At 39.9% G+C, this 25,728-nt stretch overlaps 1 protein-coding gene across 1 annotated transcript; it reads right to left on the bottom strand.

The window, feature by feature from the left end:
* Positions 1-778: 778 nt before the first annotated feature.
* On the bottom strand, positions 779-25,331 carry LOC102793415 (hippocalcin-like protein 4). Its single transcript, XM_006806044.2, has 4 exons — positions 25,188-25,331; positions 4,906-5,079; positions 1,736-1,951; positions 779-1,655 (listed from the first exon to the last, which is right to left on the bottom strand). The coding sequence occupies exons 2-4, from the start codon at positions 5,065-5,067 to the stop codon at positions 1,458-1,460; spliced, it is 576 nt and encodes a 191-aa protein (XP_006806107.1). The 5' UTR covers positions 5,068-5,079; positions 25,188-25,331; the 3' UTR covers positions 779-1,457.
* Positions 25,332-25,728: the final 397 nt, after the last annotated feature.

Here is a 25,728-nt window from a genome sequence, read left to right as displayed (position 1 = left end):
TATGTCACAGCGACGCGACGAAAGCTGTCCAAAATCGTAGACTCCTCTGAATGCAGCTGACAAATGCGTTCTCATTTTCCCCAAATTTGAAGGATGGGTCGGGTGTGTCCTTCGTGGCCCACCATATCCAAGAATTCATAGCACGGCCCAGCCAATTCGAGTTTTCAACAATGGCGGCCGCTACTAAGTTTTTAATATTACTCTTATTACTCTTTCTGGGTCACAAAATAAACTTTTAACATATTTTCAGGCGAGAAATATCTGCTCGGTTTATCAGGATATCACGTTTGCAAAAGTGCTTCGACGTTTTCAGAGACGTCTGTTACCCAACAGCTCGATAGCTAGCCGGAAGCTCGAGGGTCACTGAAGCCCCCGAGAACGACAAAATCCCGGCACATCATTTTCAGATCACCGCGGTCTTTCGCTACTCAGGTTAAACGTAATATGTAAGTCACTTAGACAACCTAAAAATGTTATTGTTTGGCTTTTTTCAGTGTTTTATTTGTTCGTGAGTAAATCGGTTTGTCTGAGATTAAAGTTATTAGATTAGATAAAAAAACTTTTTTAATCCCCCGGGTGGTTTTCACACAGCTGAATAAACGTCAAACAGAAAACCGATTAAACAGAAGTGTGAGATGGTCGAGAATTTACACCAGTGTCCTGTTATATTTTAGATAGGAAGGAGCAGACAGCTGAGTTTATTAAACTCCACCGAGACAGCGGTGACGCAAATCTGAAGGCTAGACGGTCCAATTTTACGTTTGCTTACGGGCTACCCGACCTTCTGAGGACCCGCCCCACGTAGACCGCGAAGGCCGGGTCCTCAGGAGGATGCAGCCATGAATTTGGACACATCTATAGTGATGTCAATATTATTAGTTAGCTTACATAATTTGGAAGTAAGCTACTTTACATTTACATGTTGTAAGTCTTGAAAACAGTGTACATGTTACACAAATAAAAAAGCAGATTAAAAAATGATGTGATCTTTATACTTCAGTTGTGGTGCAGCCTTGTAATATCGCACACTAGGCACATAGCCTGACAGCATGAACATCTGACTGAGACTATTTCCTATGTAAATCTGTATTTTATTTCTTTGATCTGCGCTAAACAGAGCTGGAGGGATTTCCACTTTCCACAGATCGGGCTGAATTTATAAAGACGCTCAGCTGGACTGAAGCAGAAGTGCTTCAGGAGAGCTGCACAGCAGGGCAGCCAGGATAAAAGAATGGCATCAATCAGGGGGTCCGTGTTCCAAACATGGCTTATTTCCAGATATCACTACATCAGAGAAAGGGAGAAAGAAAGATTCCCTGCCTCTCTCCTTCTCCTCCTCCTCTCTCTAGCAGCATCCCTCCCTTTCTCCTCCTGCTTCACTGTTCTCTCAGCCTCCTTCCTTCTCTAATTTCAGTTCAACTCTATTACCCTCGCTCTGTTTCTCCACCCCTCCCAGTCTACTTCTGCATGTCACACTGCAGCAGTAGGACAATGGAAGGGTCGGATTTGGCCGCCTCTTTAAACTCTTCCAAGGTGATCTCATCGTTCTGGTCCTTGTCCATCTTGGAGAAGATCTTGTCTACACGCTGCTGAGGGGTAAGCCCGTCCTCGTTCATACGCATCATGATCACTGTGCCTACCATCTTGTAGATGGCCTGCAGAGGGCAAAAAAGGGAAAATAATGCTCGATTTTGCCTTAAATACAATTAACAGTTTATTTTTAACACAGACACACCTCGATGATCTCCAGCATCTCCATGCGTGTGATCTTTCCATCTCCATCTAGATCGTACATGTTGAAGGCCCAGTTGAGTTTCTGCTCAAAGCTACCCCTGGAGGTGATGGACAGGGCGCAAATGAACTCTCTGAAGTCGATGGTCCCATCGCCATTTTTGTCAAACGTCCGAAACGCATGTTGAGCAAACTTGGAAGCATCACCATATGGGAAAAACTGCAGTTTAAAAATGAGAAAAACAAAAGTTTGCAATGAGACATTTGTGGTATTTTACATTGATCGCATTGGCCACTTTAGGTTCAACTGTTAAATGTTGAAGTATATACTATCCTTGATGAATAAACAAATGCAGTACAGCATGGCTGCTGAAGATCATTAATGTTACTTTAGGGTAGAGTAGCATTCATCTCTCAACCAGTACTGGTACTGGTATATTCCCTTTGGTACCAGTACCAAATGATACCCCTTTTTTCTATACTGTACTTGCTCTGAAAACAAAGGTGACAGTGTCAGGCGACAAAAGCTTACCCATCATTTAATTTGCAATTGACTGATTTAATCTCACTGTTTACTTGGTAGAACCAATATGTTCAGTACCCTAAAAAATGCCTAAAGGTTTAACCAACCCTACATGCCTTACTTTTGTTTTACATTATTTTAATGTTTAAAATCATGCATTTTTTTTTTTTTTAATTTCAATAAATAAATTTGCTGTAAAATTTTGTATTTGTGTATATTTTTGTGTCCAAAACTCAAAAAGATGAGTTTTGGACACAGACTCATCTTTTTGAGTTTTAGCTAGTGCTGTGTATAAAACATTAAAAGTACTAGCATGTTACTTTTACGGACTAATGCCAAAGTAATGTAACAACTTTCTCCGACAAGTAAATAAGCAACATTAGGGCTGTGCAATATGACCAAAATCTCATATCCTGATATAAGAATTCTATTGTCCCAATAACGATATAAATCACAAAAATTGAACATTTTCTGTAAATTATGTGACTCTCGGGCAGCTCGACTTGCGTGAAGTGTTTCCAGCTGGGCGTCATGTAGCTGGAGTCGAGTGTTTTAACCGATGCATGAAACGATACATTTTTAGACATAAATTGTAACGCCCGCCGTTTTCTTTGTGAGTATTTATTACACGGCGTGCTGCGGGGAAAAGCCTGTTCTAACGTTTGAGTCTAAGGTTTCTTTTTTAGCACCCGACGGCTCTTTTTTGCTTCTCATCTGTAAATAATCTGCTCTTTCTTGATTCTGTTTATTTTGAAAAGTCTCAACAGGATCTTGAGCTTTATTGTGAAAGGTTTATGTGGAACATAAACAAGCGGACACACGATGCTGTTACCGTCGTTGTTGCTAACCACGACGCATAAAAACAGGCGCTTGTCCGTCAGTAGTGTGGTTATATTAAATATAAGAGAAATAGAGAAAGAAGAAATTAATATAGCCACTACAGTGACCATCAAAAGGATGAAAAAATATTCCCATAAACCGTTTATTTTGCGACACCACGAAACAAACGATAACATAAAATGAAACGATAGACGTTTTTATATCGTCATCCGATATATATCGTTATATCAAACAGCCCTAAGCAACATACTGCATTACCTTTGAGAAAAGTAATAAGTCACATCAAATACATTACTTTTTTTGAGTAACAAGGCCAACATTGTTTTAGCTATATACCGAAACCTATTTAAGTTAAAGGTAGATCATGAATGTGGGCTTAAAAGCACATCTCAATGAGTAAACTCATTCAAAGTCTGTTACATAGACAGATTTGGGCTATGATGTTAGTGTAGTACTTTTGTCTTGACGCCACTGCTGTAATCAAATGCACTCTCAGCATAAGTAAAACAGACATCCCTAAACCTCCATAACAAGACAAGTCCATCAGAGAGACAGCAGGGACATTAGGAGTGGGTAAATCTCTAGTGTGGAGTATCCTGGGTGCAATAAAACCACCATGATAAAATAATGTAAAGTGCAAGTGCTCGACATCCACAGAAGACAAACTTTATGGAGAGCTTTTCTTCCAAGTAAAGAAAAGTATATTTTGTTCAATTCTTGTTTTGTTCAGTCGTGCTCATGTAAGTTAGGAGGTTGATGTGGTACAATCTGTAAGTGCCAATACCAAAGCTAAAATTCAGCCAAATGCAGCAGAATTAATAAGATGTCACCTCACAGTGATGACCCTTTGACAGCGATTCAAACAAACTGGATGAAACCCACGAGTGTTTGAAGGTAAAGGAGTTGAATATTTTGCAGCAGTCAAGTGAGTCACCTAAACTCAACCTGATCTCAGCCATAAATTTAAATTACTGAAGACAAAAGTCACAGAGCCCCAAATATACAGTTAATGCAATACTTCTGTTCAACAGCTCAAACCTGGAGTCTGCACTTAACCCCTCATATACATAAAACTCTTAATATGTTTCACTAAACTGCTAAAATAACAAAAGCTGTCAGTGTATAAATACGATTATGATTATAATATGGACTAAACCGTACACCAAACTGAGCAGCAATTACAGCTCTGATTTTAAGCATTAATTGCTTGAAAATTAGCCTCATTTTTTTTTCTTTGGCCACGTACACACAAAGTGCAATTTGCAAATGCAGCATTTACCTTTCCAGCACTGACTAAGAACATATTTTATAATATTTTTTAAAGGATGTCGGTAGCTGGCTGTAAGAGACCCATGGAAGACCTGTTAGCAATGACCTGATGCTTATTAAAGGATTTTTTTCCTCCTTCTGCCAGCAGAACTTTGGAGAGATTATCCGTACAAACTGCAGTTGTTTTCTGTGCCCTTTAAAAGTGGGAGTGGGAGTGAATGAGCCTGAGAGGATATGCAAAATTGATTTAAAAATATCTTTTCCCCATCCAACCAATGAAAAATCAGCAGGCCTCTTTGCGGCACTGTGGCATTTTGAAAGCTCCAAATATTTTTGGAGGCAGTTTTAGGCAGCAACAGAGGCATTAATACAGGCTCCTCCTCCTTTATGTGCACTCAACAATTGATTAGTCAGCCTCAGTAACAAAGGCTTTCTATATAACAGCACAACAATGCTATGAGTCATCTCAGATGTAACTTTTTTTCTTTATATAACTATGGGGAGAGAATGAGGAGGCAATGCTTGAGACGGCTTACTCTCACCTTGACATAGAGCTGCTGAAACTCCTCCAGGTTCAGAATGCCAGAGGGACAGTCTTTAAGGAAGCCCTTGTACCACTGCTTGAGCTCTGCCTCATTGAATTCAGTGTTCTTGGTCAGGTCATCCAGGACCTCTGGAGCCAGCTTGCTGTTGTGTTTCCCCATGATGCCTCACCTCTGTTGAAGAGAAGCAGAGAGAAAGAGAGAGCGGGAGGGTGACCACACAGGTGCTGCAGAAACAACAGCAATAGCAGTGATGCCCCTGAGCACTTGCAACAAGCTCGGTCTCTGAGGATGGATGCAAACAAGGAATTACTTACACACAGCCAAACTCAGAGAAAGGCCTGCTGCCTTCCTGTGGCTTTGCATGTCAACATAAATCATCTTAGCATGGCGCTCTGTCACACAGTAATCGTTTATTTATATTCCTCTTGCTTAAAAAGTTGATCATTATTTTTTTAAGACAGTTTGATTCCATTCATCTTAGTGTGTCTTACTATCTAAATATTGATATTATTCCTGTTTGGTTTTAGATTTAATGCTTTGGAACTTCTGCTTTTAGTTTATATCAATGACGTTTAATACTCTGACTTAAGCTTAGATCAGAAGCCCTGTGAAGACAGATTTTGGCTTATCCAGATAACTTTACAGTTAATCCTACGAGGGCGGTTCAGTTCTAATCAGGATAATTTGCCATGGTAATTTATGCTGTGAACATCTAGATTAGGGATCAACAGGTATGAAATCACTGACTGATGACCAATCAATTCTCCAGAAAATAGCGTCACCATTCCTGGTAGATTCCTCAGACCTTCATGCGTGAACAGTAAGAAGGTCTAAAGTTCTTAATATCGTGTTTCCCTCATGAGCATCAGAAATAAATAATATAGATTTTTAGATTCATCTTTATTCCTTCTGTTGGCACCAAACAATTTTACAACAATTTTAATGTTATATAAGCCTTAATATCTGATCCTAAAACAGAACACCTACACTATATTTGCTCACCTTATATGAAATTTGTATTATCAGTTAATCACCAGATTAACTGAAGAACTTTCTGTGGCATTTATTTCATCCTTTTTACACCTGTCTTGCATATTATATTTTTATGCTCTTTGAGATTTTTATCAACATTTGATAACATCTCTGGAGTAGGTGGCACTCAGGGATCATTTTCTGTGGAAAAAGAGTCATAGGATCCGTGAAAGGCCCTTTTGTGATTGGTCAGATGCAACCCTTTAGTGTGAACGTGCAGGGGAAACCTGTGTTAGCTTAGTGAGCTGATAACCAGCTTCGTGCGACCACTTGATCACACGACTCCCGACTCCTGATCACCAATGTTAGGTTAAGTAAATCTAGATAACAGAAATGTACCCTGAATAAAATCACTGCATAGTATAGGGCACATGTACTGAAGTAATAAGGCAATTCAGTGTTGTACAGGCGGTAAATCAACAAAAAAAGCCCCAAGGCTCTGCTTTGGGACCACTGCAGTTTATTGTTAATTAGTGCTCTCCCAATATTACTATTACAACCCAATATTGCGGTAAAGCATGTAATACACATGGCGGTCCATAGTGTCCACACTTTGCCTCTCCAAAGTGTTACATGTACCCGCATGCAGAAGTTGCAGGAAGCTGCAGTAACAGCAGAGGGATTTATAAGTATATGCATTTAAGCACCTAGCTTAACCATTTCTGCTCACTACCAACTTCTTGGCTTTAACCTCTTAAGACCCGAACTCTTCCACGGCATGCATCTTTTATTTCTCTTTGATATTTGGGCTGATTGGGACCCAATGAATGTAAAAACAAAGAATTACCAGATTTTTTTTTTTACCTGATTTGAGGATAGTCGTTTAAAATTTCGATAGTAGCAGTATAATGTCCTTGTAAGTGGATATCAGGCCCTTGAAGAGCAAAGTTGAGTATTTTGGTCTAAATAACCCAAAATGTGATGTCCACATATGTGGACACCACGTCCTAGGAGGTTAAATATATTATCTCCCCCTGATGGTAATCCAAGTTCTTCATGCAGTAATGCAAGTTCTGCATGCATGTCTATTACATGTTCTGCAGTGATACTGGGTTGGCTAAGTGGCTTATGTTTATATCCTGAATTAAAAAGAAGATTTTATTAAATTTTTAGTCAGTCTAACCACTTGCAGCTGTCATTTATTCTAGCCTCAATTGAGCTGCTGAAGTTTAATGCTAACAATAAAGCAACAGAGATTTGCACAATATATGTGTGTATATGTGACTTTAGCACTTAGTTCTAGCACTCTTAGGAAACATGCAGCAGATGGACTCGTTTATATGCCGCTATAAAGAGTTCAAAGAGGTTGCAGACGAAACAAGGACTACCAGCAGCAGTCCAAGTGTGGAGTTAAAATCCGTGGAGACTCACTTAAGAGGTAGCTAATTATGTTGCTGTTTAATCTATTTGTCGCAAAGTACTTGGCAATTATAATATTTGCATATGCACTTTATAAACGGTATTAATTCGCATGTGTGGGCCTCTATGGGAATACAAAAGAGCTGTCGGAAACCAAAATAAACCCGTCCACAACACAGGAAATGCCTTAAAATTGCTCTCGTAATTGACACATGCTGAATTCAATTATAACCACTCCACAGATTAAAGCTATTGAAAAATAAATATATTCAAAGATGTCCACAGTGCACAGTAAATGTAGAGAACTGCAATAAAAGGATAAACATCAACCTTATTCAGTTTAGTGTTAAGGCTCCTGCTTTTTATTATCTTTTCCTGTTCCTGCTCTTTGACAGCAATAAGAGGATTCATTTTTGCTTTTTGACTTGATAAGATGACAGCTACTCCATTCAAAGCAGGGTAACGCTAAAACAACCTGTCAATTATTGGCGTCCACTGTTGCTTTTTCTCTGTGCTACAGCACTTTTACATGGTCACAGGAATACACTGTGCCTAATCCTTAAAGATTACTTTTTAAACACATTTCATTTGTCATTCTTATTTGTTTTGTTATGTAATCATTTATTTCTGGCACCATGACTGTGTTCTGAGTCAGTAGCAGGACCCTAAGACAAATAAAACAAGTCAATGGCAACAGATTAAATTGATTTAGCTGAGCAGCTAAAGTGGGGGTGGGTTGCAAAGTGCCTTGCAAGACAGCATGAGCTGCCGTCGGGCTAAAGCATGCATTATATATGAATTCCCAATAGAGAAGGGTATTAGCTGAGCCATCAGCTTATGTGAGCTAACATGGGGATCGGCTGATTAGCGACAGAGCTAAGCTTGATTGGCCTCCTAGAACAAATGCTATTCTCCACATGCTACTAAAATAAGTTAAGTAAAAGTGGACATATAAAATAGAAGTTAAGTTGTCGTCACCAATGAGGAGACACATTCAGTAAGTGGAAATTACTGCTAGTGGTCTGTTTTGACATTTCTCTACAGTAGTGCTAATGTTAGCAAGAGGCTAGCATCCCTATTTATATTGACTATGTATATAATTTGTAACACCAAATTACGATTAAACGATTAAACTGTATTGTTTGTCTAGCAAAGTTAGATTACCGTGTACAATTACGCAGAAATGTGTAACTAACTGAAGGTGGTTTCTATGTTAATGAAGTACTGAATAGAAAGTTATAGCAGAGGAAATATATAACAAACCTATACACAGTACTAGAGAACTTTCCATTCCCATAATGACTGATATCATTCTGCAGCACCTCCATGATCACCTAATGTGAGCTAAGCCCATGACAGCATCTCCGCTATATTGGCCATAAAATGGCCCATTACTCCCATCTCCGAGCACATATTCACACCACAGAGGACCACTGCAGTGCCTTCGTGACGCCATTCCTGACTCATGGCCCTGTCTGACAGTTTTCACACTCTGACACCAGGACACAGCCAATACTGCCACAGCCAAGTGGCCACAAAATCCTCAGAGTGTGAGGTCAGTGTAATGGCTGAAATATCATCTTGTCTTACTTTATAGCAGTGAGTCATACAGGAAGAGGCCACTGAACCCCAAATCACTGCAAACTGCAGAAATATTTTAGACTCTGCATAGCTGTGACAAGGTGAAAGTGCTGTAGAGCAGAGAAAAAGTAATGAGGGACGTCAATAGGTGACAGGTTGTTTTAGCATTACCCCGCTTTGAAAAGGGTGGCTGTCATCTTATCAGGTTAAAAAGCAAAAAGGAATTCTCTTAACAGCTGTCAAAGAGAAAAGGAAGGCTGTAAAAAGGATTCATTATTGTAGGAGCAATTGAAGACACTGAGGTGTTACCTTTTACTGCTCCTCTCTACATATACTCAGCAATGCAGACACCTTTGACTTTTTTAGTTTAGAGTTGCTTTAACCTTTAGAGTACAATGCCAATTTCACCAAAATTGGGACAGTGTATGAAATGTAAACTCTCATAAACCTGCGTTTCATTTACACAGAATGTAGAAAACATACTGAAAAAAGACTTTTAAAGAAAGTATAAGGTCATTTTGAGTTTGAATGGAGCAACGTGTCTAAGGGTCACCGTGTAGCATTCTCTCTTTTATTAACAGTACATAAACATCTGGGAACCGAGGACAGCAGCTGCTGGACTTTTGGGATTTTGCTCTGTCCTGATTTCTAGCTGCTCCACAGTCCTGGGTCACATTTTAACTTATGTTGCATTTCGTGATTCTCAAATTGTTTTCAATCTGAAACCCCCTGAGACTGCAGGCAGTTCAGCACCACTGCCTGCAGTCTCAGTGGCTCTTCTACTATAATGCCATGCTGTTGTAAGTGATGCAGTATGCAGTTCAGCATTGTGTTGCTGAAATATACAAGGCCTTCTCTGAAAAAAGGGTCATCTCAGTGAGAGCATGTTTCTCTAAAACCCCGTGTATACCTATCAGCATTGATGATAGCTTTTCAGAAGTTGAAGCCCACCGATTCCTCCAGATTCTTTGAATCTTTTGATTATAATAAGCACTGTACATGATGATATATTCACAAGAGATACTGAAGTCTTCACAATATTGTGCTAACGAACATTATTCTGAAACTGTTTCAATGATTTGTAGATGCAGGTTTTTGCTGATTTTTAGACGTGTTGATGAGCAAATATTTTTTTTCTCGAAACAGCACAATATTTCAGCTTAAACACGTTGATATGTCCATTTCCATAATTTTCCATTCAAATGGACACTCTGCACCCGCTGGTCATATATCACTGTAGGTGTGCAGTGGTGTTTATTTATCTATAACACAAAACAGGCTGTCTGGTGTTACCATCAGCTGGCAGCTGGCTGTTACTCTGAGCTCATTTGCATCAGCCAGTAACACTTGAGTAAGCACAACAACTAAGAATAGCAGCGATAAGCACTGCACAACATAAAATGTGAAGACTGTTCACTGACAAAAAACAGCAACAAAAAAACAAATTAGCCAGATTATTTCAGTCTCGTATCTCAAATCGGCAAAACGTTGCAGTAACACTCTGCAGCTAGCATGCTCAGCATGCCCACGTTCTCTATTAAAAGCTAGCTCAAGCTATCTGTTTCCTTTTATAACATTAAAAATGTTGCAGCTAAAACAAGCATAAAACATGGTACTGCAACTGAGATACAGCTTAACATGAATAATACGTGGTGCTTGTGCACTGCTCTCACCTGAAACACCTGAAAGTAACGCCTGAGCTGCTCAGTCATAAGTGATCCACGCTCCTACTGCCATCTAAAATTCAGTACTGCCTTGCCATTACATTCATGTGAGAACAGGTGAGTTTTTCCACTGTGTGCAGAGATGCAAAGCACTTTAAATAATAAAAACAAGTATCAACAATAATAATATTAATTATGTAGGGAGCACTGAGTAATGCAAACCAACTGACAGAGGTCTCTGCAACTTATAATAACCTTCAAAATATCCAGGTCAGCACACACACAAAACTTTAATTAGCTTCAGAAAAGTAAGGTATAGTCAGTTTGGTGTTCATTAAATGAATATGCACACTTTTTCTTAACGGTCTGAGTCTAAATGACTCAGTGTTTAATTGAACAAATGTGTACATCACTGACTAAGGTAGCAAAGACAACAAAAAACAAGTTATGCCACAAGCAATTTATTTTGGATTGTACGCTCCAAGGCGTGTCCACACACACACAATCCACAGAGTTGGAGTGTTGTTTCTCAGGTCCTACTGGGGAAGATGAGCTTTTATCCCTCTGTTAGTGAAGCAAATGTAGCAGATAATAGAGTTTCCAGAGAAAGACGGCAAGAAGCAAAAACTAGTCAGTCGAGCGACGACGCTGGATTCTTATTCCGTCTAGAAGAATCAGAATACATATGGCTCACAACTCACAAAAACAAACAACGTTAGGGTTCACTGTAATCATTTCGAGGTTGGGTTCTCGTGTTCTGAGCTCATCCTACAGAAGCAGAGATCTAATGGGGCAGAGATTTTGGGAATGGACGTTATGGAGAGCTACAGTGTTTCTTTTTCTTGGCTTAGGCCGCCTTTCATTGCAAATAAGTCCGATTTCTGCAGAGCCAAGACTGAGAACACAGATTAACAGGCGCCCATGTCCTTTTTTTGTTTAGGCTGCCTTAGTTAGGCTTATGTGAGAGCTTAAGGCTGTGCCATTTGTACTTGAAGAAAGAAAAAGGCAATCATAAGAATGCATGAAATACAGACTCCACACCCCGGACTCACTTCCCACTTAAGTGATTTAAAAGGTCTGCTGCTGCGGTCAGCTGCTCTACTAACTACAAAATAACTGATCAATCAAAGATCGGTGCCTGGCCCAAAACAACACCTGTGCCCATCAAACACAGAGACAGAAACACTGCCGCAAAAATGGTACCAAATGTGGATTAGGATGACACAGCTGCACACTAAGACAGAAATCGTTACTCTTCATCAGCATGTTAAACAGGGATTACGGTGTTTCCTAGACAACTAGTTTGTGATTGTGGCGGGTAGCAGGGACGGGGGGAGCGTGCATGTGCATAAGTGCGCCTGAAAAAAGGTACAACAACATTTCCTTAAATAAATTAATAAAAATGTATAATTTGTGACAATAAATAACAAGAAAATATTCAGCTCCCTCTCCAGTCAGTTCCTCATCTTGTAACCTGGCCAGCCAAAACTTTCTCAAAATATCATTAGAATATAATTATATTATACTAATTATAATAATAATACGCAGTGTTGTCAGATGTCTCCTGTATCTTTCCAATCCATGCAGTTTCCTTTGTTGTTACTGATCTGAGGTTAACAGACCTACAAAGGCCACATTAGGAAGTTGGAGGTGTGGCAGTTGGAGAATCTTTAGGTTTGGACTTTAATTTTCTGCACTTTGTTTGGGCTTTTTTTTTGGTGAGTGGCTCCTAGACGTTGTGGCTGTGTCACAAAGGTGATGCACCAAAAAAATATTTTGTGATTTATTTAGTTGCCAGCTGATTAATGCACTCCTTAAAAGTCTGCAGGGGAGACACCCACTTGTCAGGAAACCCTTGCCACTTACTCTCCAAGCTGTAACCAGTACCGAACAATGTTCACCTTCACAGTTGCGACTGAGTTCCAATCGACACATTTCAAAACGCGTACCTTTTACTTTGAAGTGGAACAGTCTGGGTTTGTGGTTTGCGTCACCGTTTCACTGCAGTTTGCAGTTTCCATCCTAGTTTGCAGAGTGATGGAGTCAGCATCTTCCAAACTACTGGTTACTGTGGTGACCTGCTAGTAACCAAAGCAATCGCAAGGATGATTTCACCAATTTCACACGAGTGACTGCCAGCAACCTCCAGGAACCACTCGCTAACTTGTAGTGGAATATACTTTTTATCTAGCAACCGCTGGTTACCAGGGAGTCACTTAAAAAAAAAGCATCATCTGCAGACACAAGGTGAACCAAACAACCAAATAATTTTCCTCAACGTGCTAAACCCCCATGGAGAATGTCATTAGCAAGCAAAGACACTGTTAAATGACTTTCTAATTTTTCAAGTCAGATTAATCAGTGAATCCTGAATCCAAGATTACCAGTTTCCAGAGGGACATAATAAATCCTTAACAACCTAACAAAAGATCCTATTCAATGAGAAATCAGCATCACCTCCTAATGTACTAATATGAGTATGTTTTAATGCCTAAATGCTGCTGTTTCCCTCTAGTGTACAGCCCAGAAAGTCAGCTCTGTAGCTCTTAGCTAAAAAATCAGTTGGTGTGGCAACATGCTGTTGTTCTGCATGATGACGTCTTCGACATTCCATTCACGTCAACACACAGTGCAAACGCACACGCAGACAGACACGCAAACATGTCGGCTTCAACCACAGACCTATTAGGTCTATCACACACTGACAATCTTACCCTTACAGACACTCACACGCTGACACGAAAATGACAGAAGAGAAAAAGGAGAAGAAGAAAAATGAAGAGGCTCCATGTAGAAAAGACTGGAGCGGATGACTCAATCTGGATTCACACTTCTCAGAGAGAAGACAACAGACAGAGAGAAGGAGAACCACGGGGAGAGAAAAGGTGATAAAGATGGGAGGATGGAGAGAGATGTGAGATATCAGGCAGTTAAGAAGAGCTTGTAGAAAATTGTCCCAACATCCATTCAAGAGAGAAAGACGTGTTTCTTATTGAGTCTGAAGGGGCCTTAATGCATGTTCATTCCAGCTGTCAGACTGATAGTAAACACTAAGTAAATGCAGGGGACACTCAGTGTGTGTGTGTGTGTGTGTGTTTGTTTCCCCAGCATGATGGCATGATCTATCTGACTGAATAAACTGTTAAACAGTTCAGTTCAGTTCACTTCTTTTTTATTTCAAACATATACATTCACCAACGTTTCATAAAATCATTCCATGCAGTTGTTTGAAAAGGAGTAGGCAGAAGTATAGACTGATGTATGACTGAAGCGCTACACTCCAAGCTTCTCAGAGTGAGATCAGATGGCAGTAAGAAACTGTACTCCCAAGAAAACCAACAGGGTTAGCTGTTTGAGCAAGTGCCCTGAAATAAGCTTTTCTTATTTGATAAAGCCTTCCTCTAGCAGTAGTGACAGTGATGGGATTAGTTAGAAGTCAGTTTTAGTGTTTGGGTCAACATTACACTGAGAGAATTCTTCTTTAATGCATATCAACCAAACTCTTTTTTTTTTTTGGGGGGGGGGGGGGGGGGGGGGGGGGTTCAACCTTGACTGAGAACATTAACCTCAGCTTCTGTTTAGTGATTTTTCTGAAGTATAATCTAGATCAGAAAATCAGAATGTGACACAGCAGGCCATCTCTAAAATCCTGAAAAGGCATCCATCCATGATTGTTATTTATTTAAATAATTTGCTTGGCCTTCTGATAGGTTATTTGTATTTTTTGCTAGTGGGTTCTCACCAGGGAGCGATGAGCTACACCAAACTCCAGCAATGACAGAGTACTGGTACATCTCAGTCAGTTTAAAAAGTTTTTCTGTCCACAAAAGGCAGAGCTCATACGAGCAATGTCAGAGTAGGGCTGTGCGATATGACCAAAATCTCATATCCCGATATAAGACATCTATCGCCCGGTAACGATATAAATCACAAAAATTGAACATTTTCTGTAAATTATGTGAATCTCGGGCAGCTCGACTTGCGTGAAGTGTTTCCAGCTGGGCGTCATGTACCTGGAGTCGAGTGTTTTAACCGATGCATGAAACGATACATTTTTAGACATAAGTTTTAACGCCCGCCGTTTTCTTTGTGAGTATTTATTACACGGCGTGCTGCGGGGAAAAGCCTGTTCTAACGTTTGAGCCCAAGGTTTCTTTTTTAGCACCCGACGGCTCTTTTTTGCTTCTCATCTGTAAATAATCTGCTCTTTCACGTGATTCTGTTTATTTTGAAAAGTCTCAACAGGATCTTGAGCTTTATTGTGAAAGGTTTATGTGGAAAATAAACAAGCGGACACGCGATGGTTTCACCATCGTTTTTGCTAACCACAACGCATAAAAACAGACACTTGTCCGTCCGTAGTGTGGTTATATAAAAAATAAGAGAAAGAGAGAACTTTAAGAAATTAATATAGCCACTACAGTGACCATCAAAACGATGGAAAAATATTGCCGTAAACAGTTTATTTTACGACACCACAAAACAAACGATAACATAAAATGAAACGATAGACGTTTTTATATTGTCATCCAATATATATCGTTATATCGAACAGCCCTATGTCAGAGTAGTTGTTTTATGCAACTAAACTGGTGTACACCTCAGATTTACCACTAGTCAAGTTAGAAGTGTCTGCTGTTGCCCCAAACAGGATGGCGCTGTCACGGTTCTGGGTCATTTGTGTGTGTTTTGATAATATTTTGTATTATGGTTTATGTTCAGGTTCATTTATAGTCATAGTTATTCTATTTTGGAGTTTCTCACAGTCCCTGTTTAGTTCTTGGATTATTAGGTTCTCCCTTGTGTCTTTGCCCTGTGTCTCTCTGTGTTTAAGTGACCGCTTGTGTCCCCCGGCCCGTCATGTCCCCTCTCGTCCTCCACTCCTCTCTCAGTCTTATGTCCTTTCATTTCCTGTTTTATTGTGAAGGTCATATGTTCCATGTTCAGTGCGTTTAGTTTATCATCCCTGGTCTCGTCATGTCTAACTTGTGTCAACTGTGTTCCCCATGTGTTTTCTGTTCCCTCATCATTGTACTGTGTATTTAATCCTCTGCCTCCCTCCGTTCAGTGTCGCGTTCTCCCTCACAGTTGTGCGTTTTCCCATGTTTTTGTTATTATTTTCCATTCTCAGCAAATAAAGCTGTGTTTTGAGTTCATGTTCTGCCTATGAGTGTGCGTTTGGGTCGTTTACTGCCTGCTGCGCACAGCCGATTCGTGACAGGTGCTGCTATGCAAGGGCAAAATGCCCAGATTTGGTACTCTATCTATCCAATGCTGAAATCAGCTACAGCTGCCTGTACCAGCACACCTCAGTCAAAGCAGCCATGCCAATGGAAGAATAATAATGGAAGAATTTTTATTGTAATAGAATAATATGAAAAAAATTAATTCACCCAAAATTAAAACCAATAGCTCATTTTGTCCTGTTCTGTAAACATGCTTTTCAGTGTTGTTTAGTTGGGCGTCTCTATGGGGACTAGCTTTGGGAGACAGCCTCCAGTGGTCATTCAAGAAACTGCAGTTTTTTAGTTTTCACGTTAGTGAAACCTTTTCACCCTTCATGGCTGCCGATTGTTTTCCCAAAAAACAGATTTATTTATTCATTTACATATAAATATTTTTTTCTAATTCTCTTTTATGTTTTGATCGCTCTCTTGCTTCACTTAAATACAGGCAGAGGAACCTTCAGTGCCTGCATTGACCATATCATATGGGGATGCTGTTCAAATACTTTATTTGAATTCACACAGTTCTTTGATGGAGTCCAAATATTTTTTTTCACAGATGCCCAAGAGACTACACACAAGGAACAAAACAAGGGTGAATACACAGTCATTATGATGAGGCTCATGCGCGGGCTGGCTTTAACCAAACAGATCCCAGAGGGGACAATGTGTTGGTGTCCCAGCGACTGAAAATGATTAGCTGGCAAAAGCTGTAATTGAGTTGGAAAGGAAGCAAAAATGGCAAGCTGGGCTCTCTTACAGTCTTTAGTTTTGTCTGTGTGTGTGTATGTGTCTGTGTGTGTGCTCAGTGTTTGCAGTGGCAATAACCTTTGTGAGAGTGGAAAAAGTACGATGGACCGTAGCAGCAATAGAGGAACAATCAATCACATACCAGTCCAATACCAGCCTCCCTATGAACTGCACGGTCCAGTGTGTGTGTGTGTGTGTCTCTTTTCAATAGAGAAAGCAAAGGAAGTGAATAAAAGAAGACAGAGATGTCCGATGAGACATGGACTGCCTTCCTATTGATATGTGAATGAGAAACCCCAACCAGAATGGTCTTTATGGCAGCAGACCAAGTCATCAAAAATGAAATTGAACAATATGTCGCCTTGACAACAGTTGCCCAGCTCACTGCCAAGCCACCATCCGGAATGGAGAATGAGGCTTTCGGCCAATCGAAATAGTCCCTCTGCCAACTGGACCTGACGAAATGGCTGACAGATATATGAGCTGGATCTGTGATTTTATTGAAAATCTAAATATGTACCAGAGTCTTCCACATCCCGCGTGATGCTGATGTGTTTTGATTAGATATTGCTGAAGTGAAGAGAGGGCCATTACACTGTGGAAAACATCCAAACTGATTCAATTCTCGTGCAGTCATATGATAAAATGTTAGAGGAGGGGGAAAAAGGCTAATCGTCCTCTATGTGAAAAGTTGACAAGTTATTTGTGCTTTCTGCTGCCCTTTTTGACATAAGCTTCAGAATAACGACATGTTGTGTTTAAACTTTTTAAGCATATTAGTCGTCCTTCCAATCAGAGTGGTATTTTTTTCCTTGCAGTAGCCTTTTTGCACTTACCTGTATTGCATTCTCTTTTTTTTTTCTTTATTAGCTTCATCCAGAGCCTCAGATGATATTTCCTGGTTTTATTGTCCCTCAAAGAGAGAAATGAAACAGATGCGCACTTACTCAGTACACATATGGCTGAACGCAGGTGACTGATTGGTCAGATCTGTTTATAAATGCTGCAAATTCTTCCTGAGAAATTACGTGATCGGTGTGAACGTTTGTATTAAAAATAGGTGAGTCCCAAAAATATTTAACGCAAAAATATTCACACAGGCTTCAGGTGTGAAAGGTCTTCAGTCGTACCACTGGGCAGAAGGAAACGTCCATCTACCCATGAAAAAAGGCTAGCATAACAGGATGTAAACATTGATAATGCCCACACACAGACAGCATAAAAGTTGGGTGTAGCTTCTGGGACTGAAAAGTGAAGCCCACATATAAGTGCCTTAAAGAGGCATGATATTTAACGAAGGAAACAAATCTCGTAGTTGCAAAAAGACTTCTTGCCCTGCATAAATCTATCAACCAATAAGCACAGAGTTTCACAGTGAGATCTGTCACTTATTTGTTAGATCTGGTTCCAAAAAACCAAGATGGCAGTGGCAAAAATGCTTAGCTCGAGGGTACAGCCATCTTTTATATGTAATGTCAGCTAGCTGCATGCTAGCTCTATTCCTTAAAATGAGCTATGAACTAAAACCATGCACCCAACATTTGAGGTATGAACCCAGACCATGATGTTTGAGTGTCATTACATAGCTAAATCTTAGAAGAACTATTAGTAAGCAGGATTTTCCAGAAAAGTTATTAACCCTGGCACCTTCAAGTGGCATCAGAAATGACTATTTCATCTTGCACTTAGTTAATGTAGTGGTATTAATCCCATTTAATGCAAATTCTGAGGCACAGACGAACGGCGGAGGTGTATTGGCCTTGGTACATCTCCGTCTCTGGAGAGAAACTGAGGGAGAGACAGCCCACAACAGCAGGATTGCAGAGGTTAATGTCTCTTATATAAGGCACAAAATGACTTCTTACAATTATAAAAGGACATGTTGTTTCCTACAAATATAGTCTCATATTTAATCTCCATATCAGGTTATATCATAGCATGGTACGTGCTGCAGCAAGGACAGAAACACAGCTCACCTCAACACTGTTCAAATGCTAATTTAGGACCAGGAAAGCCTGGGGAGAAACACAGGGGACAAAACAGCTGTGTGCATGTACCCTTATAAATCATTTTCTCATCTAACCTTTTACCATCATATCTAAAAGATCAGTATTTTATTTATTGCCACAATTGCTGCACATTTTTTGAAGTCTGGATGATTCATTTCTGACTGCTGCACTAGTTGTTGTCTATTTCTATAATTGTTGTCTTAAGTATTCCAGCAACTGTGGGGATAAATATTGTGGTTTGTACTCTCTCTTCTCTCTCTGTCTATATGGAAACTGTTGTTTACTTTTGGGCCACATGTCACCAGTAGCTAATATTTCCCCCTTTGTCTGTCTTTATAACCTGATAGTATGTGATGGTGTTTTTGCCTCAAGTGATGAAATAAGTTTGTTCTTTTCATGTTTCGATGGAACCATTTTCTTGCATATTTTGCAACTGGACTTTGTTGGAGGTTCTTGAGGCAGCTCTCTTTTTAGGTACCAAAATTCTCACTGGAAGCTGACATGGGACACTGCCATCTTGTGTTCAAAAAAACAAGGAAGATGAAGAAGATTAAGAATAATATCTCTGAGAAATAACTGTGTGTGTTAAACTATGTTTAACTACCTACTTTGCTAATACATCATATTAATTTTTAATTCATATTTAACTATTAAAAGCTGTTTATTTTTAGATGTGTGGTCATCAGAGGACAGCTCCTACAAACATGCGATTTTATAAATTATCACTGTAGATTAAACAGAATATAAAGCGTTTAAAATTAGCTCAGCCTGAAACATGTGCATAGACCTTAACCACATAGAACAAACTAAACTGAATGGCTGTCCACTATTAAAGGTAGACACTTTCTAAGTTTGGATACAAGAAATAATTGGAAATCATACTTGGTGAACACATTTCAGCCTGTCACTTTTAGGGGTACACCACTAAATCAGATGGATGTCAGCATCAACTGATATTAGCATTGTTGACTGGTATCAGCAAGTATCAACAAATACATTTTCTGATATGTCGGACTTTTGCTGAATGTGTTTACATTTAGTTAACTGTTTCAACAGTGTGATGAATAACTTGTAATACTCAAGATGTATCTGTTTTCTTGATTTAGCAAAAGATATTTAAAAAAAAACTCATAATTAAATTATATAAAATATTGGCATTACTGTACCCGGTGGCCAAATTATTGTTTAAAAGATTGTCACTAACTCAGAATATCACAATATATACCTCCTTAGTCATTTTCCTCATTGATAGGTTCATATAAAAATATTCCAACATTTAAAAAGGTAGAAAAGAAAATCATACATTCCCCTATGAGTCTTCCTTCTCTCACCCCCAACCAGTCAACCAGCAGATGGCCCCGCCCCTCCCTGAGCCTGATTCTGCTGGAGGTTTCTTCCTGTTAAAAGGGAGTTTTTCCTTCCCACTGTCGCCAAAGTGCTTGCTCACAGGGGGTTGTATGATTGTTGGGTTTTACTCTGTATGTATTATTGTAGAGTCTACCTTACAATATAAAGCGCCTTAAGGCAACTCTTGTTGTGATTTGGTGATATATAAATAAAATTTAATTTTATTTAATTCTTTCAGTTGTGAAATAGTTAGACAGATTTGGAGGAATAAGGGGACTAGTGCAACTGCATTGGTCGTTAGCAGATTGCCATGATCGCCTGGAGCTTGCATGGCAGATACTGACAGATCTGCAAACACTTGACATTTACTCTCTAAGCTATTGAAAAAGTCTGACCAAAAACAGAGAATATTAAAAGTAAAAATTTTATCTTACAATTGAACCAAAATATTTCAAAAGGCACAACAAAATGGTCCCTACTTCCAGTTTGCATCGCATTATTCACAGTCTTACTGTTGATTAGAGAGCAGTTGGCAAGTTGTTGCTGACAAGTCGGCATCTGAACAATTTGTTGATGATCAAAGCGATCACAAGAATATTTTCAGTGCACTGCATACTTTTTGTGATTAATTTCATCCAACAGCAACCAACTGGCAACCACTGAGAGAATTCACATTGTTCACTACCAACCACTGTTTGACAGGCAGTCACCAACCAGTCTCTAGGCCTGTGTGACCCAAAAGACAGTTTATAGTGGTAATTAATTACAAATTAACATAACTAATAACTCACAGATGAAAAAGGGAAAAAACCTTCACATGCAAGACTCATGATTCCACCACCAACGTGTGATTTCCTGAACACAGAAATTAATCAGCACCTATGAGACCAAGTGCACAAAAAATGTTTTTAGGGACATGAAAATAAGGGTAGAAAGTTTGTGTGCAGATAAGAGACGATCACATGGCTGACAGACAGAGGAGTCAGACACTTTAACAACTAAGGACAATTTTAGCATCAAGGCTCACATAAACTGCTTATTTTAAAGTGTGGGAGGGAGCCTCTAACAGCGGTGTCCATTAGTAACTGTGGGTGTTCATTAGTTATTCATCAATAATACCTAACTCCTTCACTCAACATTCCTTTGTTTTCCCTCAGCCAATGTCAGCCATTCAGAAGCAGACAGGAGCTAGGACTGTGCCCCCCACTCCCTTGCCACAGTAATTTTTTTCTACCGCAACATCTGCCTCCCTGGCTAATAAAGCACGAGACAGGAATGGACGAATCAATCAGTCAAGAGACGCGCATGCAGCAGCTCATGCCAGCCGCCCTCACAAACACAAAGCACACACTGAGCCAGTGATGCATGAGACAGATGCACAGTACACCTGGCCACAGGCTTACAACAAAATGGAAGTGATACAAGGGGAGAGAATAAAAAAGAGGGGGAAGTGTGGGGGGAGGTGGGGGGGGGGGGGGGTCAGTGCATCTTTTATCCACAGATGTAGGACATGAAAAAAAAAAAGGGGGGGGGGAGGACACTGGAAAAACAAACAACACATTCAAATGAACAGTCACATACAGAAAATTGTAGTGTAACATGTTCCTGCGAGCTGATATTATTGTACTACACAGAAAGTGGATCAATAGGTCATTCTTTCCGGGGGGGAAGAGCATGTAACGATAATAATGTGTTTTCCTATCCAGTGATCTGTCACTCAGTCAGCTGTTGTGTGTAACTGTAGCTTCTTTCCACCCACTGTTGGAAATAACAGTGGCGCTTCGGCTGTGTTTAACAATGCTGCAAAGATCAGGTGATCAACTTACCAAATGTTTAGGGAACAGCCTGCTGCTCCTATTATGTAATGAGTACAAGGACATCAAAATAAATGTCCCTGCTATGGATTGCTCTGAAGCGAAGTAACAAACATGGCAGTTTTGCAATCAGCCACAGTACTGTAGCTGATACCGTTTTCACCTTGTGAATTTTCTGTCTTTCCACAAGTCATCCTGGTAACATGTGGCCCTGGAGACACCTACTGGACTTTTTTAAGTACTTTGGGTGATGTAAACATAACAATCATGTAAGATGCAGTCACGAAACATTACAAGTGTGTAGTTAAGATCAAAATGAAAGCCATGTTCGAAGATGGCAGACAGATAAAAATACAACTTCAGGATACCCCTAATGCTTTGAACCGGATGCAGGAGCCAATCAGATGTTTTGTAAGGTGGCCTTTGCCGTGTTTCACCAGACCAGTGCGTAGGGATGCACCCAGCTATTCTGATGCTCATTCAAAGCTAGCTATTGTAGCCGTGAGCTGATTTATGGAACTGTGCCATTCAGTTGAACATGTTTGATGCTTACTTAGCCATCCATTAGTAGTACACCGATTCCCAGAAAAACCAATAAGGACGGATCTTCTTCTACAGGACCGAAGAAGCCAACGGCAAAAGATCCAACAATTTCTTCAATACATAGCAAATTATTGAATATCCTATCACAACTAGCGACCGTCAAATGTCAACTCGTAGCAACAACTGGCATAATGGTGGTTAATAGCCACTGAGCTACGTCATACATTTCTAAACTATGAGTGAGCAACTGAATGACTACCAATGTAACGAATGATACTGCAACCAAACTGCTAATCTGAACAAAAGTACCGAGCCACCTACACATTACACCGACAGGAGCTGCACAGGCATAGAAAACCATGCCACGAGGCTTCCAGCATACAGTGTTTATGCTAATGTTAGTCCCATGTCGCTCAATGGAGCGGACTTCTAAATACAGTGGGAGAACAAACCTGCAGGTCACACTGAAATCATCTAGACCAGGGGTTAAAAATTTTAATGTATGAATTTATTTTACTTCTCTGCATTTAAAAGGAGACAAATACGAGGAAAAAAAGTAAATCAGTAATTATTAAAACGGAATAGTTGAGAAAATAAGGAAAATACTGTGAAACGCCAGAGCTTCACAGCATTGTTCAAGATATTTTTAAGTGTTATATTTTGTGTTTTCCTTTACATACTTAAAGACAATTTAACCATAAATTGATACCCAGTGAGCAAAAACCTGTGTGACAGAAGCTGCAGAAGATGACTTTGCATCTAAATGTTGAGAAATGGTCAAAACATGAAGGATAAAAAGCCTCTTTACAGCTAAAAATGGTTGAAGAGTGAAAGAACACACTTTCACCTCAACACCTCTAAAAGCCATAGGTTTGGACTGGCCAAAGGCCTGTATTAATAAGTTCACCATGCTACACACAATGAGACCGAAATATAATTTAAAACTTTAAAACCTTTTTTTAAATATTAAAAATACAGAATGGCTCCCAATTTATTACAAACTGTAATATAAAACTGGTCCTTGTTATCGGCAGTTAGCCTAAGTCAGCGTATGTGTATCCTAGTGGAACTCGAAAAGGATGAATCATTGCAACCCTAACTTTCACTTATGAAACTGTGTCCTTTCATTTTTCAGAAATCTTTCCATAGTCCTGAAGAACAAATTTAGAAGTAATGGGACATTTTTTAGAGACCATGACAACATCCATGCACATCTGGGTCTTGGTGGCTAACAGCAGAGAGAACAAAAGTCAGCTACTTACATTATTTTTCAGTGTGTTTATAACTTTACCACATCGCCCCTTTTCTACTTGACTCCATGATTTTCCTCACACCTGTTGATCCCACAGTGCTGGCTCATGTTTGAATCTGTGCTTTGGATAGCTTTAGCAACTTTGCCTTTGTTGGCTTATTAAAATGTCCATGTTCGCCAGGGCAATGGTGATTTAAGTTTTGTATTAGGTTTGCGGTTCTGGACAGTTTACTTTGGAAAACATTATAACTGCAGTTACAATAAAACTTTTACACTAATATTATGTTGGCATTTGGCTGTGAGTGTTAGCACAACTATTTACCTGTGCAGCTGTGCGTGTGTTGCACATGAATGAAACAAAATGGCTTATAATGGGACACAGATGAGCCTGACTGGCTAGTCACCAGTCCTGGCCAACCACGCTGGAAACTGGCCGATCCCAGCCCCTGGCCCGTCAATCGGTGCATTAAAAAAACTCAAATCTTAAACTTAAAAACAAAACAGAGCAGTGAAAGTGTACCGTGTGGGTCTGCTCCTCAGTTAAAGGCCAGCAGCCAAAGGACTGCAAAGCCAAAATTATTTGTGACTGCCACAACCATACCATCACAGATGTGCTTGTGTCTTGTTATTTTTATGTAATAATGCATTTTTTTTAATTATCTCAAACACCATATATTATGTGCAGACTTATCATAGAAATAGAAATACAGATAGAAACACGGTGCAATACTTTGATGCATGTGATTTGACTGTTTGAAGCCCAGGAGGCCACCAGTGATGTGAACAAGCACTCACACACACACACTAATTTAAAGCTGGTCTTATTGATTGTCCTGGTATCATCCAGAGGACTGAATTATGTAGATAAAACTAAACCACCAGCTCAGCCTGCTTTGATCACCCATATCTGCCTCACTCTGCACTCTCACAGGTCAGCAACAAATGACTCATGGATACAGTTTTCTCTGGCAAACACACAAACACACAAACACTGACTCCTGATATACAGCACTTGTTACATTTAGCGCAACCATCCACTCAGGGGGCAGTCAGAGCCTCCATGTATTCGCTAAAAACAACAGGATATGCAACTACCTTTTGCATGCTTATATCAAGCCATTAACAGAACACAGTCAGAGTCCAGTTTCAGTCTTGAAACACGGAGGGAGCTTTATTTTGTTCAGCCACTTATTGCTCCTACAGCATTAAGGGCATCCTAGCTCTGACTTCCCAAAGCTGCATTTTCAGGTAAAGGCAGAAGAAAACAGCATATTCTTTAAAAATGACTCACCAAATGTAACAAACGCCAGGGTGATAATGACTGCTGTCATCACCAGAGTGCCTCTTTTGTTTTGAACAGGGAAACGTGGACCCAAGTTCAATTGCCTCTACAGCCCCAAGTGTCCTTGAGCAAAACACTTGAAGCTCTATTTGCTCAACAAATACAGTCCAGTCTACCTAAAACACCGACTTTGATTCATTTGCAGTGACAAATTATCACAGTGATACAAACAGGGGAGAGAGTTAAGTTCATCCTTTCTGGATAACAGCCAACAGCAAAATAGTGTCAATGACTTCTTGTTTTAATCTCTTTTTAGAAATTAAAGGCAGATTTGACACATTTTCACTACTACCTGTGCACGTTAATATGACGATGAAAACAGAGTATTTACAAATATGCCAAATAAATGTCCTCCACTTACCCTGTAACGCGTGGAAGAAGATTAAGCTCCTTTCAGCCAGAAAACAAAAGCCTCTCTTTTTCTTTCCAGCTATTCTCGCGGCGGTGTTTTGCTCCAAAACAGTTGTTCCCTTATGTAAAATAACCTTCGCGTTAACTCACCTCTCTCTCTGGAAGCAGATGAATGAACCGCTGCGTCTCCCTTGCCAACACATTTGCATAAAGCCCGCCTCTCCGACCCGGAGATTGGCTAGGTTTCCGTTTAAAGGTGGACCCCTTTCAAGTGATTCGACGGAGTCGCACGTCAATAAAACAAAGAGCGCACAACAAGCGCACGCGCCTGTGCCCTCGCGTCCTGTCTCTGTTGCACCGCGTGCACAGCAGAGAGAGAGAGAGAGAGAGAGCCCAGTAGTGAAAAACTGTAAAGAACAACACATCTCCAGCGAAAACAGAAATACACACGACACATGTTCGTTGTCCTGTGTAATTTTCTGGTACTTCTCGCTTAAATTCGCCATATTTTATTTTATTATTCGTAAACTTTGTCCTTTACCTCCTATATC

This window comes from Neolamprologus brichardi, chromosome 22, assembly GCF_056152115.1.
Source record: "Neolamprologus brichardi isolate AB-2024 chromosome 22, ASM5615211v1, whole genome shotgun sequence".
Taxonomy (NCBI): Eukaryota; Metazoa; Chordata; class Actinopteri; order Cichliformes; family Cichlidae; genus Neolamprologus; species Neolamprologus brichardi.
Note: the sequence above shows the minus strand (reverse complement) of the source record. Positions and strands in the feature narration are given on the sequence as shown.

Bases quoted from the DNA above. Each gene is read 5' to 3' on its own strand.
- LOC102793415 (XM_006806044.2), bottom strand. From the start codon at position 5,067: ATGGGGAAACACAACAGCAAGCTGGCTCCAGAGGTCCTGGATGACCTG. The intron at 1,952-4,905 runs GTGAGAGTAAGC...TTTAAACTGCAG, and splicing joins TTCAGCAGCTCTATGTCAAG to TTTTTCCCATATGGTGATGC. The intron at 1,656-1,735 runs GTGTGTCTGTGT...TGCCCTCTGCAG, and splicing joins AGATGCTGGAGATCATCGAG to GCCATCTACAAGATGGTAGG.